Source organism: Aulonocara stuartgranti (assembly GCF_965226115.1).
Source record: "Aulonocara stuartgranti genome assembly, chromosome: 19".
NCBI classification, from domain to species: domain Eukaryota; kingdom Metazoa; phylum Chordata; class Actinopteri; order Cichliformes; family Cichlidae; genus Aulonocara; species Aulonocara stuartgranti.
In genome coordinates, this window is record NC_138955.1 from 14,560,054 (window position 1) to 14,579,262 (window position 19,209).

At 38.1% G+C, this 19,209-nt stretch overlaps 1 protein-coding gene and 1 pseudogene across 3 annotated transcripts; one reads left to right on the top strand and one right to left on the bottom strand.

Moving 5' to 3' along the window:
* Positions 1–244: 244 nt before the first annotated feature.
* On the bottom strand, positions 245–12,906 carry LOC309695137 (uncharacterized protein). 2 transcript variants are annotated; one of them, XM_082515612.1, is made up of 12 exons: positions 12,097–12,906; positions 11,032–11,166; positions 10,299–10,874; positions 9,067–9,186; positions 7,480–7,599; positions 6,105–6,224; positions 5,876–5,995; positions 5,633–5,752; positions 4,525–4,650; positions 3,408–3,527; positions 1,750–1,851; positions 245–1,191 (listed from the first exon to the last, which is right to left on the bottom strand). In XM_082515612.1, the coding sequence occupies exons 1-12, from the start codon at positions 12,365–12,367 to the stop codon at positions 1,139–1,141; spliced, it is 1,983 nt and encodes a 660-aa protein (XP_082371738.1). In that variant the 5' UTR covers positions 12,368–12,906; the 3' UTR covers positions 245–1,138. The 2 variants fall into 2 exon arrangements, with proteins under 2 accessions (XP_082371738.1, XP_082371739.1); XM_082515613.1 differs by lacking the exons at positions 5,633–5,752; positions 5,876–5,995; positions 6,105–6,224 and having other exon boundaries at positions 12,097–12,901.
* A 141-nt stretch (positions 12,907–13,047) lies between these two features.
* On the top strand, positions 13,048–18,510 carry LOC309695136 (G-protein coupled receptor family C group 6 member A-like; annotated as a pseudogene). Its single transcript, XR_014280788.1, has 6 exons — positions 13,048–13,417; positions 13,552–13,821; positions 13,993–14,653; positions 15,228–15,440; positions 15,517–15,625; positions 16,528–18,510. The product of XR_014280788.1 is annotated as a G-protein coupled receptor family C group 6 member A-like (transcript).
* Positions 18,511–19,209: the final 699 nt, after the last annotated feature.

A 19,209-nucleotide genomic window follows, 5' to 3' on the forward strand; every position in this document is an offset into this window, starting at 1 on the left:
TTTTTATTAGCTGAGGCGAAAGGCATTGGACAGCGCTTCCAGTCATGTTTGGTAATGTATTTTCTCATGTGCCCAAAAGATTATTCAAATACATTTAAATATTTAAGTTATTACATATTAAAAGACAAAAATATAACATTTCCTGATCATAGACTGTCTGATAAAGATTATTATCAGACAGTTAAAGTGTTAAAATGAATGATAAATTTGTAAATAACACAATATAAGAAATTTTAAATCCTTTGTTTCAGAAAATTTATTTTTCATTTGCCACTAAATACCCTTTACAAAATCAATATACAGACAGTTAAGTACGAATATACATTATGTCATGCACATGGTCGTCTATTTAAACAGCACATGTATATAGAGTAAGTCAGGTTTTTAAAACTTTTCACGAAAACAGACTTTCATGGCCAAGTGTGCAAAGTACTGGAAGAGTTGGTAATACTTAAACTCTTTGAACTACTTTCCATCTCCTTCAAACAAAATAGTAATTACTAATCACATTTGTGCAAGCAAAACAATAATTATAATCATAATAAAAAGGTTATCAAACAATCCAGGTATCAAAGGGAGGGGTATAATAAATCGTTGTGATGTAACATGCCATAAGCCTGTTGAATCAGCCTTCATTTTTGGTCTTTTTTAGAATGCTGCAATCTGACGGACAACTATAAAACTCTTGTTACATAAGAGATTAGCTTATATTTTTCTGCTATGGAGGCTTAGTGTTCTGCCAAGAGCTACACTGCACGGACATAGAAAAGCTCTCAAAGTAGCGTATGCACAATAGGAAAGTAATAGGCTGTCTACTCAATAAACAACAATTATAGAAGCAGAGATGTTTAGTTGACTACATGTTGATAAACAAGTTGTCATCCATATTTGAATAGGAACCCAGGTATATGTAAACATGTACACCAGTTTTACCTGACTTTACAGCAAGAAGTAAAAACAGATTGGGCAGCAAATTAAAAAAAATAATCATATTTAATATGACAAAAATCAAAACCACGCACACTTTCACTGAAATGTTAACATTCCAGTTTACAGATGTTTACAGGTTGACTCCCATGGGTCGTGAAGCTGGATGTAATGCATGCCCTGCACTTGTCCTCTGATGGTATTGATGCTCTTAATATTGCTGGTGGCTTTCAATCTGATTCACTTTGTCTGAGAGTTCATCGAGTGAGACACAGAGTCAAAGAAAAAGCAAGTTTTGACTTAACCTTGAAGTGACTGAGTGGGCTCTTTTGCATGGAAACATAATCCGTTTACATGAGAAGACAAAGTTTGTCCTGTTTTTATGAATTAACAACAAATCTTGTTCGAGATTTGAATACTCAGTTTCATGGGAGCAACATTAGCCTCCCTACTTTGTTTAGATTTGAAACACCGGGAGATCCTTGTGTCTTTGAGTAGAACCTTTGAGTAGAACTGATGGTACTGTTTTTTATCATTTCTGGAAGAACATCAAGATATGGTACCAATCACCAGTTAGTGGAACAAGGATATGGGACAGGTGTGTGAAATATATAAATGCTTTTTTAAAATTTATTCATTTGTGTTACTGAAACAATGAAATTTTGATTTAAAATGACGTATTTCTATAAAAAAATATATCAGGATATTTAATGCCCCTGCTCAGTTTTTTCAGTTGCTAAGATAGTTTGGCTCGGGCTGAGACACAAAGTAAAGACAGATATTTCTTTCATGCAGTTATCACATTTTTAAGAAAAAGGATATGCTTTCTGCTCAGCTCCTGAATGGTTGACTGTACTTTTTTCTGGAACACAATCTGAGCTTCACACATGCAGGCATCCTCGGTTATTTCACTCCTCATTTCCTCTGAAAGAGTAAAATAAAATTATTGAGACAGTCAAATAATATCACAGGTGTTTTTTCATGTCTTCTCAGCTCTCCACTTGTTTAAGGATCAACAGCAGCAACCAACATGTTTTAAACCTTTCAAAGAATCAGTGCTCAATAAGTAAACTGTTTTAAAGATTAATAAATCTTATGAATCTTAGATGTTATTTTTAATAAAAAGAGTTGGTGGTTATTGATAAGATGATATGCATCAGAAGAACCAACATGATTTGTCCTTTGTGAGGGAGATCAGATCATAAACATGGATTTCATGACATATAATCAATGCTTAAAGAAATACTATTCACATGTACAACATATATGTACTACAAATAGCAATGAAAAAAAAAAAAAAAACAAGAAACAGTAATAACAGGTAATAACTCCAGTCAAAGATTTTTCTTTAGTTGGGCCAGAGTTCTCCATCACAAAATTTCCACTCCAGTTCCAGCATCTCATGTCATAATCTTTGCTGGACCAGCACATGTAATGCTTGCCACTGATCTTCGTTAGCTGTAGACTTTTCCACAAAATGAAGGATGCAAAATGAAAAACACAAAACATTAATACATAGATATCATTGCAAAAAAATGTAAACTTAAATGGGAAGATTCAGTATTATAGGCTTGACCATGTTCCCAAGCAGATACAATGGAATTTATTATATCTGTATTATAGACTGTATATAAAGGATGGCATGACATGTGCTGTTACTCATGGGTTTTGACTGCTGATGTTTGATTGTTTGTTTGCTTAGGGGGTTGAGTTTTTTCTTTTTTGTTTTTTGACAAATAAAGAAGGAGGGCTGAGTTATTGGCTAATGCCATTAAGCTTGGTTAGTAGTCTACATCCATAAACTGTACAGGTCTGTACATTTCAGATTTTTCTTTATTCGTTTGGTCTGCATCACAAAGCAAGTTATATCCTTTGTAGGTTAATTCAATTAAAATGCTCCAAAAGGCACCAACAGAACAAATACAGTCAACATGCTCAGTTCTATGACTCCAATTTGCCAGAGGTGAGCCTATCAAACACCAATAGGCCATCGCTATGACCAACAAACATGAACAGCATCAATGACCAGAATTAACTGTTGGTCAGATGGAGTCTATGTTGCCACTGCATTAGGTAAATTATCCATAAGGCATATAACAAATATCACTCATGTCAATGCTTATGTTAAATAGCAATGTCCTCCCTACCCTCAGGTAAAGTGGGTGCTCAGATAGATGTGGTAGAACCTGTGGGATTTCCAATCACTCAGACACCAGGGATCACATAATAGGTATAAATCTTTGAGCTCATCCAGATTTTTACATACAAATTCCATTTAGGAAAATAGTGAAGCCTATAGACACTGTCAGAGAATATGACTGTAAATACAAATATAATACTGGCATCTCACCTTTGAGGGCTTACCGAAACCATGTGCCACATCTCTTAGTAAAACAATATTGCATATCCACCATATCAGTTGCACATTACAGAAAACCTAGGCTTGAAGATTTATGCTGACAAAAAGGTAAAATTCTTACGGGAACATGTTTTCTGGTCTGTATTCAACACATATCCTTCTCGACACTTGCATGTGTAAGAAACACCGTTGTTGATACAAATATGCTGGCAGTCATGTCCCTGAGCGCAAGCATCTGAACCTGCAATAATATTAATTGACTTGGTTATTCTGTCAACCGCAGCTTTGTTCTCATTCTCATAATACGAGGCATGGCTTAAAAAGTTATCCACTCCCACTCAGTTGGAGAGAAATCCATTTAAATTTGGCTGACCTCCCCTGAAGATTATCTTCTTATGCACCTCTTGTCAAATGCCACTGTTAAGTTTCGGTCACTCCCGTTCTGACGACGTGCCAGATTGAATTTGCACTTTCAAAACGAACCTCAAGTATGCACAGAGAGCAAACATCCAATTCTTTGTTAAACTGACCAGACTTTCATTTTGGGAATCATTACTGTTGATAAGAGCTGGCGCCTCTAAAACCTAGCTCTTATTAACAACAGCGGAGGGTCTGAAGTATCAAAACCTACAGGCTTCAGGTTAATAGTACAACCATAAGGACTTTTGTTATTTTTCTGGCATTCACAGGGACATTCACAATGCCTGCCATTGTGCCAGCATGTACCCATGCACATTGGATTAAGAAGAAGGAGCCAATTCTTGATCACCAAACAATTCTGCCAAATTAGTTCTCTGCAAATTTGTCCACTTCCTTAAAATGTTATTCGAGTTAAAGCATCTCATGCTGCTTCTAGGTGTGTTTTACAGGCACCATCCAACCAAGAGGTGATACTAGTGAAGGCCCTTACAGCCTCTTGGTTGGCTTGAAACCTAACATATGTCACAGATGGGCTGGAGGCAGACCTGAGGTGCACAAGAAGATTACTTTAAAGCAGAAACTGTACAAATGTACATTCTTATGAGCTTTTTATGAGAGGTGTCACAGAACTTTTTGATGACACATTAACATTAGGTCCCCCTGAATCATTTTTCTAGCATTATATATCATGTATAATACTTTTGTTTTGTACCTTTCTTTCCAAGCTCCTTAGACTATAATACATTTGCTCCACAATTTCTTGAATCTTTATGGCATAACAAAATATTCTAAGAAATTTAAAAACAAATCTTTCTTACGTGAGCAAGTTTTCTGATCCACGTTCAGCACATATCCCACTCGACATTTGCAGATGTATGAATTCCCATTATTAACACATATGTGCTGGCAGTCGTGTCCCTGGGCACACGCATCTGAACTGGAACCTGAAAAGAAACACTCATCCCCTCAGCACCTCATGATAAAACAAATAATCAGTTGTCTGTATAAAGAATACTTGGTTAGGCCTCAATCACATAGGCTTAGATACCAGTCAGTAGCCCACTGCCAACCACCAGTTACTATGGAAAAATGTGTGTTATCCGGCCAATTGGCAAATATTTCCTGACTGTTGCCAGATGAAATAAGAAAAAAAGATTGTGCTGCACCAAAAACCTCTTTGTGATTTGCTAGCCAACTGCCATGGTTGCCCACAGTCTGCATGAAAGATTTTGACCTGTCTGCAAACACTCCCTGTTTACTCTCCAAATTGCAGTGAAATTAGAAAATGTTAAAATCTTACTTTGAAGGAAAACAGTCTTTATTTCAAGTTTGCATCAAATCACACATCTCTATCACTTGGTGAGCAGTTTAAGATTATTTGCAGACAAGTCAATTCAATTCAGTTTTATTTATACAGCATCAAATCACAACAGGAGTCACCTCAAGTCTACTGGTGGTCACGGCAACTTGTAAGAAACTAGAGCAATCACTAAGAGGTTTTTGGTACAGCACCATATAACTCTTTGCAGCCTATTTAATACTAGAGACTACCAGCAACCTTCAGAAACCCCTCACCAACTCCTCACACGACACAGTTATCTCTAGCGAGTGGCATGTAGCAATCAGTTTCACAGTGACTGACAATCACTTGCAACTGATCAGGAATACACATTTTTTCACTTCTAACTGATGGTGTTCAGTCAGGGAAGCGCAGAGAGCTGTGTAACTCAAATCTCTTAAATCTTTCACTGAAAGAATAGAAGTAATTTCAGATCAGAACAATAGACCATGTGTACAAGAGATGATGAGTTTTGCTACACTAAAGATGAAAAACTACACTCTGGTGAAGTACAGCAGTTTTGTGGGCATGCTTTGAAATGCTGGATCACACCACTGATACCAAACAGACATACTGAAAAGTCTTACGTGAGCATGTTTTCTGGTCTGCATTCAAAACATATCCCACGTGACATTCACAGAGATACGAATCGTCACTGTGGACACAAATGTGCTGGCAATCATGTCCTTTTGCACAAAAGTCCAACCCTGTAAAGAAACAGCTCCACATCTGACTGACTTATACTGATGACACGATCCAATCCACTTCTATTGTTAAAAACTCTCCTTTAGTTTATGAAAAACAAACATATTGAGATTTAAGTTTCTTACGTGAGCATGTTTTCTGGTCTGGATTCAATGTGTATCCCATTTTACATTTGCACATGTATGAATCACCAGTGCTGAAACAAATGTGCTGGCAGTCATGTCCCTGGGGACATGTATCTGAACCTGGAAGAAAAAAACTTTAACATCTACCTGGTTCAGTCACAGAGTTCAACAAAGCAGACTCTGAAGCAAAACCAAGACACATCTGAATTGTAAGGATCCAGGTTCTCACGTGAGCATGTTTTCTTATCTGGATTCAATACATATCCCACTCGACATTTGCAGATGTATGAGTCATCACTGTTAACACAAGTGTGCTGGCAATCATGACCGTGGGCACATGGATCAGAACCTGAAAAGAGATCACACGTGATGTGATGTTTTATATAATCAGAGCTAAGCTTTGGCCTTTTGGTGACTGGCAATTTTGCCTTTTAGAGTTAATGTTAAAAGACCAAAACAGAATAGTTCAGTAAACAATACATGAGAATATTAGCTTTATGCAGTCCTTGCCAAAGTGAGTTAAAAATATTTTACCCTTTGGTCTGTCAGTTCCTGTCTACCAAACTTGCTGCCATTAAAAATAATAACAACAAACAACCTCATCCTTATTCTGGGAGCATGAAAAACAAAATTTCTTGATCACAAAGGCCCATTATATAAAATTTATTCTTACGTAAACATGTTTTTGATCTGAATTTAACATATATTCCTCATGACATGTGCAGAGGTATGGATCATTATCACTGGCACAAATATGTTTGCACTCATTTTTCTGGTCACATATCACAAATCTGAAAAGAGTCACTTGTACAGTTGCTTGTATCTTTAGCCCCTGAACGTTATTATGGGTCAGTATTTTATAAATAAATGTTAAATTAAGCTGGCACTCCCAGCTTAATGTCCTCATCTGGCCATCCCTACATAAACTGAGCGACGTGCAGAATTGCGAATCACGATTCACGCACTTACATCTTCTCGTAACTTTGTGTGTGTGTGTGTGTGTGTGGGGGGGGGGGGGGGGGGGGGGTGAAGATCTCTGTCTAAATAAATAAATCTGGGTAAATTCCCAGATGCAAGATAATTCTTAATTTTATTGGGGGGGGGGGGGGGGGGGGGTTATAACCCACCTAACCCCCCTGGAAATTTCACCCCTGGCATACATCTGCATGTTTTCTGGTCTGCATTCAACATTAACCCATCTTGATACATACCAAGGTAAGAATCTCTATTGACAGCAGCAGTTCCTGAACTTGTGGCGCTTATTACAGGCGCTGTCATGTGCTCGATGCCTTAGCTTGAAGTCTCCCTTAAACTGTTTGCTCTGTGATTTGACCACAGATCTCAATCAAATGAGAGGAAACATCAGTTCTTATGTGTGCTTCTTCTTAGTACTGGTTTCTAATATTCACCTGACAGGCCAAAGTCTGAAGGTCGGGATAGATTTTACTTACTTCCAGACCATGGGAAATACAATGTGCTGAAAGGTTAAGGTGAGTTTTTTTAATGTCCAAACCCAAAAATCAAACTCAGCACAATTAACAACATTATTAATAAATATGAATTCTCAAAAGCAAATCAATTGATAAAAAAAATCATATACTTACGTGAGCATGTTTTCTGGTCCGCATTCAGTACATATCCAACTCGACACTTGCAGGTGTACGAGTCATCACTGTTGATACAAATGTGTTGGCAGTCATTTCCCCGGGCACATGGATCTGAACCTGGAAAGAAACACGCATTCACGTTTGAGTGAAAGAGTTTTCAGTTTACAAATAACAGCTAAGAAGGCTTTTCTGCACTATTAGAGTTTGTGCCGCTCATTAATGCAGGCTTTCACCATGCCCTGCTTATTTAATTTGTGCTGAATAGTGTTTGTCCTAATCTATTTAGAGCAACCCAAAACATTAGTAACAAGAGTTGGTATGCAGTGTGTGTGTCTTCAGAACAAAGTGCCCAAACCAGCTAATGTTCAAAAGGAGTTTCACAACATGTGAAATTTTGAAATAAGTTTTCCTTTCTTATCCAGATTACAGTTAAAAAATATAAGTTTTAGTTGTGTCTACTACTGTGGTAGATGGGACGCATACAGCCAAAATCCAAATTTCATATGGTTAAAAAAAATTATTTCATACATCTATCCATTTTGCTTGCTACTTATCCGCCTTAGTGTAGATGGGTGGGCTTTAACCTGGGAAGTATACCTGGGACGGATCAGCTTTAATGAACCATCCATTTACAAAACAGATGAACAGCTCAAGATATTTTCGAAAAGTATTTCCACAATCATCCAAAATTAATGCAATAAAGCATATAAATCCATCTACTTTGTCAGTAACAAAGCTCTAAAACCGACCTCTTGACTTGGATAAAATTAACAGTTCCTTAAAATGATCCATTCTTAATGACTGTTAGCACAACACAAATGCTTCCTGCACCTCCTTCTCTGCAATTTTCAGTTTTAATATCATTCAATATAAAATAAATCAAATCTGAAATAAAGTTTCAACCTACCCCCCTTAGAATCATCTTATTTTATAGGAACTTTTTTCCAAATTCCTTGTAATGTGAGCACCCAGATGGGCCTGGATCAAAGAGAGTCTCGGGATCAGTGGATGATCCAAGTATGAGCCAGCAGATGAGTTCACTGTACTAAGCACAATAGTCATGGATGTTCTGCTCTCAAGTTTAGTAAATATGAGTTTATATATACTCCCAATGCCTCTGTTCATGCACAGGAAGAATATGAAAGTGAGGCAGATAAAATGCTTAAAGTATATAAGGTATAATTCACATTGTCACTGCAGATGACTTTTGTTTGGTATGTTCTTCAAATATCATCATATTTGAGGCAGTTGGATTTATTGTGATTATATTTAAAGGTTATACAAAGAAACTACAGCTAGACAATAAGCCTGGTAAATATAGAAAAATAGGAAAGAATATAGGTAAAAAATTAGATCTTTCATATACTATAACGTGGTTTGACCAGTTAGTTACCCATACCACATGGTTATAATGCCCTTGAAAGTTTACAAAAAATGCCTTTTATTAAATCTTTCCCAGTGGATTATAAGAAAACAAATCAAACATCCAGGACACCAATGCATGTTTCTGTTGGGGGGATGGTAAAAAAAGAAAAAAGGTTAAACAATGGATATAAATGTGAAGAAAAACATAAAGACTCTTACGTGAGCATGTTTTCATGTCCAGGTTAAGGATGTAGCCCGGGCGACACTTACAGTTGTAAGAGTCGCCACTGTTGACACAAATATGCTGGCAGTTGTGTCCCTGAGCACATGGCTCCAAACCTGAAAAGAAACACTCCAGTGTCTGATTGGCTTAGGTCTAGTGATTCATTGAAATCAATTATTTTGTGTTGCGCATCTATGTTAGTATGCTGCAAGTATGCTTCTAGCAATCTGCATCATGCAAATTAGATTCATCTCTGTGCTTCAGCTACAGTGATGTTATAGCAAAGAGTTATTTGTGAAGAAAGAGGTGTTTTTAAATTCAAGTTTCCAGAACTTAAAAAAAGACAATTCCATGAAGTACAAGTCAAACAGATAAAATCCAAACACAAATATTTGCATATTAAAAGCATGTTAAAAGTCTTGCAAAGTTTGACATAATGTATAATGGTGCATGGCTAGCATAAGAAATAGACTTTGTTAGTTTGTGTGGAACCACAATTTGGAAGGAGAAACTAAGCTTGGCATTTTTATATCAACTGTTTTTTTAACTGAAAAACCTTGAAATTTCCACTTAAAATGATTTTACTCAAATAAAATAATTATTTTACTTTTTATGATACGTGGCTATTAATTTCATGTGAGAGGCTGCGAAGGCCATAATTGGAGAGCACCTGAGCAGGCCTGCAGGTAACTAAGCAAGGCACATGTCATGAGGCGCAAACTGCAATGCTGCACGTGAAGCGGAGCACGCTCTCTGTGAAAATAAAGACAGCATCATATCAGGTTTCAACCATTTTAAGGTATCAAAGTACTTCGAGTTTCCTCCAAGTCAGCAGATCAACCAGTGACAGGAGGTTGGTCTTCTCTTTTAAGTTGGTTAGTATAACTTGTGCGTGTTTAATTCCGGCAACATCAACACCATTCTTACTTTCTCTCCATCTGAATGGCTATAGTTAATGATGCCCTTTTTGGAGGTAAATCACTAGTTACCTTGTCCTTGTTCTAAAGAAGAGGACTGTAACTTTAGAATGGAGATTCCCTCTATGGTGCTGCCCATACAATCACAGCTGAATAAAAGAAGGATGGCTCTGACGTACCGTTGTTTCCTTTATCATCATGCTCATTTATTCTGTTACCCTCCTTCCTGCTATCTAGGCTGTAATCATCACTTCCAGGATCTACACGTTTATCCTCACTCCCATCATCATCATCATCATCTTCATCCTTACCACACAAAGTTTCCCTAAATTTGGAAGTGAGCTTCTCTATGACACCATAAGTCTCCACATAGAAGACATGGTCATCATAAGGTTGGCTGGCCATGAGTCGGAGGGACGCCACATCAGCTCTGTCTACTCCCACAGCGTAGATCTCGATTCCTGCTGCTCGTGCTGATGCTGACACTTCCTCCACCTTGTCCTGGGGCCTCCCATCTGTCACTATGATGGCCACCTTGGCGATGCTTGCAGAGCCAGCTCGGGCTCCTGCCTCCATGGTGAAAGCTTTGTCCATGGCCGTCTTAATGGCCATCCCTGTCATGGTGCCTGAAGCAAGGGGCTCAACACGGGCCAGTGCCTGCTTCACATGGGACTTGTCAGAATATGTGTTCAGCAGAAACTCGATTTGCACGGTGCTGGCATAATTGACGAGGCCTACTCGAGTGGCATCAGAGCCAATGGCCAAACTGTCCACCATGTCCACCAGGAACTCCTTGGCTTTTTCAAACTCAGCAGGACGTACACTGCGGGAGCTGTCAATGATGAAAACCAGATCTATTGGTCGATTTCTGCAGTTGGTTCTTGTTGCTTTAAGAAAAAAAATAGCATGTTTTTGTGGTTTTTAATGAAAATCAGTTTATCTTAAAACAAGCACTGCAACAGTTACTGCAAAGTTTTATTTTCAGTCACAAATCAAAACTCATTCTAGAAATTAAACAGATTTATTAATGTTTCAGTTTAGTACCTGCATTAGTTCTGATGGATCCTCTGGAGTCTCCAGCAGGCTTCCAGGATCCAAGCGGTGCAGCTTTGTCTTGCAGCGGTGAAAGCAGCTTTGGACTTTTTTGTAGTGGCTGAGACGTGGAATATGTGCCAGCATCTTTGCCAAGCAACAAAGAAAAGTTAAGAGGGAAAAGAATTAAAGCTCTGGCTGCTTTAATTTAGTGCAAAAAGAGAAGAAAAAGCAACAAAACACCAGTCATGCTAAAAATAATTTTCGATGACCTTTTTCTATAAATGATTCTAGAAACGTACAATTTAAGTAGGTAATGAATCTGAGCAAGTCTGAGCAGTTAACCAGTAAGTGAAGGGATAAGCAGAATTATAAATTAGTACAATAGATAAGTGATGATTAATTGGTTAAAACAACTCAGTAAATATATGCCAAAGAGATTAAACCGTTAGCTAATAGTATGTAATAAAAATAAGCGAGTGACAAACAGTGCAGCTAACTGAAACTATGACTGAAGTGAAATTGTGAGTAGAAAAAAAGGTATGGCAGTACAGGTAGACACTTACAAACTAGTTACAAACGAGTTAAACAGTAGATTACCATTTAATAGAAGAAAGGCGTGTTAACCGATAAACTGTTAAACGATACAGAAAAAAAGTTGTTAAACATAAAAGATAAACAAAACAAAGTCGTTTCTTGAACGTAAAATTATTTATTATTATCAAAATATAATGGATAAGCAAAGAAACTGTTAGTTTGTCTAGATAATTAGACAAACAACAGATTGTTAGTAGTAACAAAAAGATTGCTTGCTTTAAAAAAGGTTTTTGGACATATATTTTAAGCACTATTTAAATTCACTTTAGTTTCAAAAGTCACCTACATAAAAAGTAGAATAAAGAAACTATTAAGTTTCAAAAAGTAATCAGTTACAACAAAGTTAAGAAATTATCTACTGTTATTGTGAATTTATATTATAAAGAAATATATACAAAGTGAGAGCAAAGGACCATTGCACACTGCGTCCACAGCAGGTGGATGGATATCACGTCCTTCCTGTCAGGTAGTTGTTGGTACCTGCTCGCGCCTTCCGCTGCTCCTGGACTCCTTGGACGGTAAAATCATCCGCCTGGTGCTGGTGAAATTTTTCGTCATTTAGTGCTTCGTCGGAGGTTTGGACAGTAGATCTGTTATCGTCGAGGCGCCCATAGAACTTCGGGGGGACCTGCGGGGACACTCGTGGAATTGGGGGCGTAATGTGCGACCGGGGCTGTGAGAAAGTGCCTAAAGATCCCGGTGCCAGGACAACGCCGATAACGCAGACCAGTCCCCACATTAATGAAGCCATGTCTGTTTTCTGCGGTCCTCCTCAGGGTGCCCTCTGGGTGTCCGCTGCTACAGCTGGATGTAACGCCTTTATATGATCTGCTCCACGGCCCATAGGGCGTGGGAACCGGAGGCCCAATCCATATAGGAGGGCGGTTTCAAAGCAAAAGCTGCTCTTAGTTTCCTGTAACAGTGCAGTGCGACATAACGTGACAAAATAAAATAATCCTACTAATTAATTAATTACATATAAATGTGGGAAATATATGAAAATGCATAGAATATTATAAATATTATTTTGAGAAATACCAAAGAAGAAAATAAAAAAATACAGATTAGGCGTTTGTATAATGTATAATATCATTCTTACTTCTTTTGACTTAAGGAATTTGATTTGAGTTCGATAGCTTAATCCTCACATCTTTCACCGAGTTGATCAGGTCCCATGATCCTCACTTTCAATACTGAATGTAACAGAAACAACATCATTGAAACAGCGCTCTAGCTATAGTGAATGATAGCATTTCTAGTGATTGATTTCATTAAAGTAAAACGGATTGTACTATTAGGCATATAATTCTCAATGAAGGTTGTTAAATGAAACATGCTGCCCTCTCATGGGTTGCTGTGAAAACTGCACCACATGTTTGGATCAGTAATGTCTTTCAATTAAAAAAAACTTGAAACCTAGTCTTAATACCTTTGGATTACTTAGAATTTGAGCTCTGCATATGTTTTTTCCTCTTCTCAAAATATCTTGGATGGAAATCAAATGCATTTTGCATCTCCAGCATTTATAGACACAAAAATCTAATGGAGGAATGAAAACCATTCTTCTGAGCAATATTCCCCTGTTTTTAGTGCTTTTGTGATGGTGATGGTGGAAAGAAATGTCTAACACATCAATCTGCATTGTCATCCTGAAGAAACCAATCCCATAACAGTGATCACTCAGATATACTGTGTCATCCTTTGCATAAACCTTTTTGATTGGAGAACAGGTGGATGCAAACCATGCAAACAAAAGATCTCTCACAGGGAAACAACAACCCCTCACTGTGCAAAGTAACAGGTTAGGCTTTTCCTTTAAATCGTCATGCACCAGCTTAGTCATACATATAGATCCCACATAGATATTTAAAGTAAATAAAAAAAATAATACAATGTAAGTGTTACAATCATAATATTGCACTGTTTCATGGACAGGATGTACAAATGTTCCTCCGCAGTCAGGTAATGATATACGCCATCAGAAAAATCAAGCTACCTAACATCACCATAGGATACGACATCTATGACACCTGTGGAGATGTCGGCCTCGCTGTGAGAGCGACTCTTGAGCTGCTGAAGAGTCAGTCAGACCCACGAAGCTGTTTATTACCATCAGAGCCCCAAATGAAGGTGGTGATTGGAGAAAGGTACTCGGAAGTATCGATAGCTGTAGCAAGAATTGTTGCTCTGTCATCAGTTGCCCAGGTTTGTTTTCTATTCATTTGATACTGTCCTACAAAGCTCAGTTAGAAACACAAAGAGACATTAATAATAATAAGGACCAGTAGAAATGTAATGATTTTGGCAACTAAATCTTTAGATTGTATATCTGTTGAAACTGATGTATTGTAATATCTCCTTATGTCTGTTTAACAGATTGGTTATGCATCAACTAGTGAGTTTCTCAGCGACAGATTCAAGCTTCTGCGAACAGTGCAGAGCGATAAATATCAGGCAAGAGGTATTGTTGAGCTGGTGAAGAAGTTTCTTTGTTCACCTCTTGTCAGCTGATTTTATGATAAACAACTCCCAGACCCAAACTGAGCTGAATGAACTACTGGAAAAAATAAAAAACTCCTCTGCTGAGGCCATCATTCTCTTCACAAAGGAGACTAATGCAGAAATCATCCTGGAAGCAGCTATTAAACACAAAGTTAACAGAACGTGGATTGCAAGTGATGCATGGTCCAGCTCTCCAAAGATCTCTGCAATGTCAGGCATCGAGCTGGCAGGAGAAGTTTTTGGGTTCATATTTAAGCAGAAAGAGGTGCCTGGCTTTAAAGACTGTGTCATCTCAATGTTTAATTGAACTGAAAACGCCCTTCTCGAAGATTACCTGACGCAGAATCCACTTTGTTCAAATCAGTCTGAAGAAGAAAGACAATGTCTGGAACCGAGTTTCTTGGCTTCTTACATCGACCAGGATGAATCTTATAGGATCTATTTAGCTGTTCAAGTCATTGGTGAGGGGCTCAGATGCTTGCTGAAGTGGGACAACCACCAGTGTGAACATAGCCCCAAATTCACAGCCTCAGAGGTACAGTAAAGATAGCTTGTTGATTATCAATTGTTTGTCTTTGACAAATAATTTTTATACATTTGTCCCTAAAAAGGATTATATAATAAATTTGCTTGATTTTCAAGAGTATCTGGTATCTGCAAAAAAATAAGGATAAATAAAATCAGTCTCCCGCTTGTTGGGGAGAAGAGAGTGAGAAGTTTAGCAGCAAACCTCTATAAAGTACAATTAACCAACTGCTAACAGGTGTGTTGCCTCCTGAGCCCCACCTCCACTCTCCCTATCACATACACAAAACCAGGAAGAGAACTACACAAGCATATCCCTGTATAGAAACTTGTGCAATATATTTTTCAAAGAGCACCCTTAAATTTGTCATCACATTCATGGCTTTAAATGGTTTGAAACTCGCTGCTGATCATTTTTTAATGTCCTGAGATTTTGGGAACTTAACTTCTTGCCACAAGTTACCAATATTTCTGTTATTGTTGCAGAGCCTTTTCCTACTAACAGTAAAACAAAAAAATGTTTTAAACTTTATATTTTAGTTTGTAGAAAAGTTTGGTTGATTTACAATGTTTTATCTCTACAGTTTCTCTCAGAAATCCAAAGAGTCAACTTTAAGATGAGCACCACACACATATCCTTCAATAGTGATGGAGATCCTAGGATGGGATATGATATCGTATACTGGAACATGTCTGAATTCAAACAGGGTGCAAAAATAGAAACTATTGGGAAATACAGTCCAGATGGAAAAATTAAAATCCCATTATATCTTTTCAAAGACCTGATAAATGACACGGTGAGAGGACAACTAACATGAATTTATTTCCCAACATAATTTATATCATGTAGTAATGCAATTGTTTCCTTTTAAGGTGTCCGCTTACAACTGCTCAAACCTGTGGAGCAGGATACGAGTTTCAGAGGGGAAGTGTTGTCAACGTTGTGTTGCATGTGTGATTGGAGAGTTTTCCCCTGGAAAAGGTAAGATGATGATTATCTAAATTATGCTGTGCTTAATAATCCTATATAGTCACATCAATGCAAATTTATGATACTTATTTGCAAGAATTACTCACATCATACTCACAGTAAAGTAATAACGTCTACTGACTTTTGAATAGTTTATTACCATTTGGACACTGGTTTTATTAATACCTGAGCAATAAACCTTTAAAATTCAGTTTTGCCACATAAACCAGCTCAAACACAAGACACAGAAACTTAAACAAAGATAAAGGTACTTCTAAGAAAACAGATTCGCATGTAAACATTGTTATTACTCTTTAAAAAAAAATCAAATAACAATTATAAAGTTGATTATTACCATAAAGTACTATAGTGCTTTTATTAAAGCGATCGTAGCTCAAGAGTTGGCAGTTCGTCTTGTAATTGGAAGGTTGCCGTTTCGAGCCCCGGCTCGGACAGTCTCGGTCGTTGTGTCCTTGGGCAAGACACTTCACCCTACTGCATACTGGTGTTGGCCAGAGGAGCTGATGGTGCAATATGGCAGCCTCGCTTCTGTCAGTCTGCCCCAGGGCAGCTCCGGCTACAACTGTAGCTTGCCTCCACAAGTGTGTGAATGTGAGAGTGAATGTATAGTGGAATTGTAAAGCGCTTTGAGGGTCTCGAAAAGCGCTATATAAATGCAATCCATATTTGTTAAAAACGTGACCTCATTTCCATAATTATCCTATATCAGTTTTTACATTAATTTGCAAATATTTTCAAATATTACTCTCACACTTCTGCTCTGTAATCAGATATTACAGTTAAACTTCCATGTTTAAAACCAAGTTGTCTACATTTAGGCTTTTGCATGTTGAATAAGAAAATATTTTCTCTTTCTTCATGTTTTTAAATATTATTTGTCTTTCTCTGTGCAGGTTCAAGGTGTAAACCCTGCAGTGAAAGGCAATATTCGTCTAAAAAGTTGCATCGGTGTTTGAACAAAACAGTTGAGTTTCTCCCGTGGTCTGATCCTTTCTCGATCATCCTCTGTTCTCTGGCAGCCACTGGGATCATTGTTACTGTTGTGTTTGCTGTTCTGTTTGCAATCAATCTTAGAACTCCCGCTGTCCCTGCTGGCTGGCTTCTGCCTTACGTTCACTTTCATTGACAAACCTACTCAGAACTTAAACTGCGTAGGTTTGCTGCTCTTTGGTATAGTCTTTACCCTCTGCATCTCTTGCATTCTGGCCAACTTGTTTCAAATCTTGTTGGGCTTCAACTTTGATCTGACGATTGGGCCCTGGATAAAGAAGCTAAATCAACCACTGGTGCTTGTGACTGTTGTCTCTGGGATCCAGGTGGCCGTATCAGTGTCATGGCTGATCTTCAACCCACCCACTCCTCAAGAGATCCAAGTGGGCAAAACTATCCTGCACCAGTGTGAGATGACGTCCTTTGGGTACTTTTGGGTTCAGCCATGTTAGTCTACAATGGTTGCTTGGGCCTTACTTGTTTCCTTTTTGCATTCAAGGGTAGACAGCTGCCAGATTTGTATAAAAATGCTTCTTTAATCACTGTCAGTATGATGCTGTTCATGGTTATCTGGATTATCTTCCTCCCACTTTATCTCACCATGTCAGGGGAAGTACAAACCAGCAATAGAAGGTGCAGCCATCCTTACTTCCTGCTTCAGCATCCTCGTCAGTCACTTGGCTCCCAAGTGTTTTATTATCTTGTTCAGGAAAGAGCTTAACCAAGAGAGCGCCATCACTGAGTACATTTGGAAGCATTATGAGCGGAAGGGTTTACCTGTGATTGGCACACAACACTGATTTGCAAAGAAATAAATCTTGGGTTCATGTGAGATTCCCTGGCAGTTTATGGGAAGACTGTCTGTTCACCTCATTGGCTAATGAGTTGCCGCAAGGGCAATATACCCTGTTTTAACCTTTCTGACTCTAACCGTTTCCATTTTCTTGACGGCTCATCCAATTCATGGTCACGGATGGGCTGAAGCGTATCTCATCTCTAAGTAGGCAAAGAGGCTGAGTACACCCAGAACAACCAGACTCTAAGGGTAATTATACAACTTGAAGTCTCTTTGCAAGTATGAGTCACCCCCCGTGGTGAACCGTCTTTCACTCAAAGAGCCCACCTCACAATGCAAACTTTAAGCCCTAATAAGAAGAAAAAGGTGATGTGCAAATTATCTTTGGTTATCATAACTAAATCCAATTTTTTTCACATCTTGTAAAGATGTAAAGAGCCTCTGTCAATATATTCACTATTCCTTCTTCTTTGTTCAAACCATCTCAGCCTTGCCTTTCTTACTTTGTTTCAATGTGAGCTGTCCCACTGATGTAGTCAATTCTAAGTGGTACAAGCAGAAAGAGATGCAGTTTATGTAGCTTACTGTTTGGGTAGGTGAGGATTCTTTCATGTCTTGAACATCCAGCTTTTTCTTGTTTTCTTCTGCTGTTGTCTACATCCAAGCAGTGCTCACCTGTGAAGAAATGATAGTTGTTTTAAAATTTTTGGTTAACGCATTAGTGCGGTTAGCTTGTTAACACGTTAGCGTTAGCACCGTGCAGCCCCACGCACGGGGCGTTCCGTGTTAACTCGCTAACGGAGATTTGCCGCGTTAATGCGGTTATGGCGTTAACGTCATTTTATCGAGATTAACGCTGACAGCACTAATTTTGTTTGTTTTTTCAGAAATAGTTTACTGCAATATTTCACTAAATGCCTGTAAACTGTAAATTAAGAAAACTAAGAATTCTTTTGTTAAATTAAGCTCTAGCTAATAAGAGAATGAAAATCCAACAGGAATATGTTGATGTAAGTCAAGTTAGGAGACATCTGGGTGGAAGGCTGTGAAAGCTACCTCAGATGATCTCAGTGCTTTATCGCCATTTCTATCTGGTGTGATCTATTTTATGGTTTGTGTTTTAGTGGTTGATGTTTATTAAACTGTATTTTATTCAAATATACCTCTTTTTTTAGACTGGTCCTTTCACATAATCCAATTATCAAGTCACTGTTTGTAATCCTGAATTCTTTGTTTAAAGACACTCATTGCACGATGCCCATGACTAGTAATATCTTAAAATATTCCAATTTAACTAAAGCTTTTAAGAGAGTATGAAGAAAGAAATACTTTGACTTCATTTCGAAAACACACCAACATTCGCTATTGCAACAGCAGTTTTCTTTGTGTACAGGCTGTGACCAGCTAACCTGCTGCTGCTGATCTGAGGTTTACTGCACAACTGAATTCAACAATATAATACATTGACCGTGTACTGATGATACTGTCTTTATACTTAACAATTTAAAGTTAGTATACCGGTAGAATTTAGTGAATGAATCTAAGCATCATCAGCTAAAATTCATATTGTCTGTTACTCTTAATATAACTCTAATGTACTCTGGTGTGGTCCCACGGGCTAAGGACTGACCACTAGGCATTTGAAATAAGCCCCTCCCCAGGCCTTGGTCCAAGGTGGGGCCACAGTATCCCTGCTCTGATTGAGGTTGCTTACTTGGGTGTGTCTGGCGCCTCACTCAGGACTGAGTTGAGTTCATTTGCGTCACAGCTGTGTGAAGGCAGGCGGGAA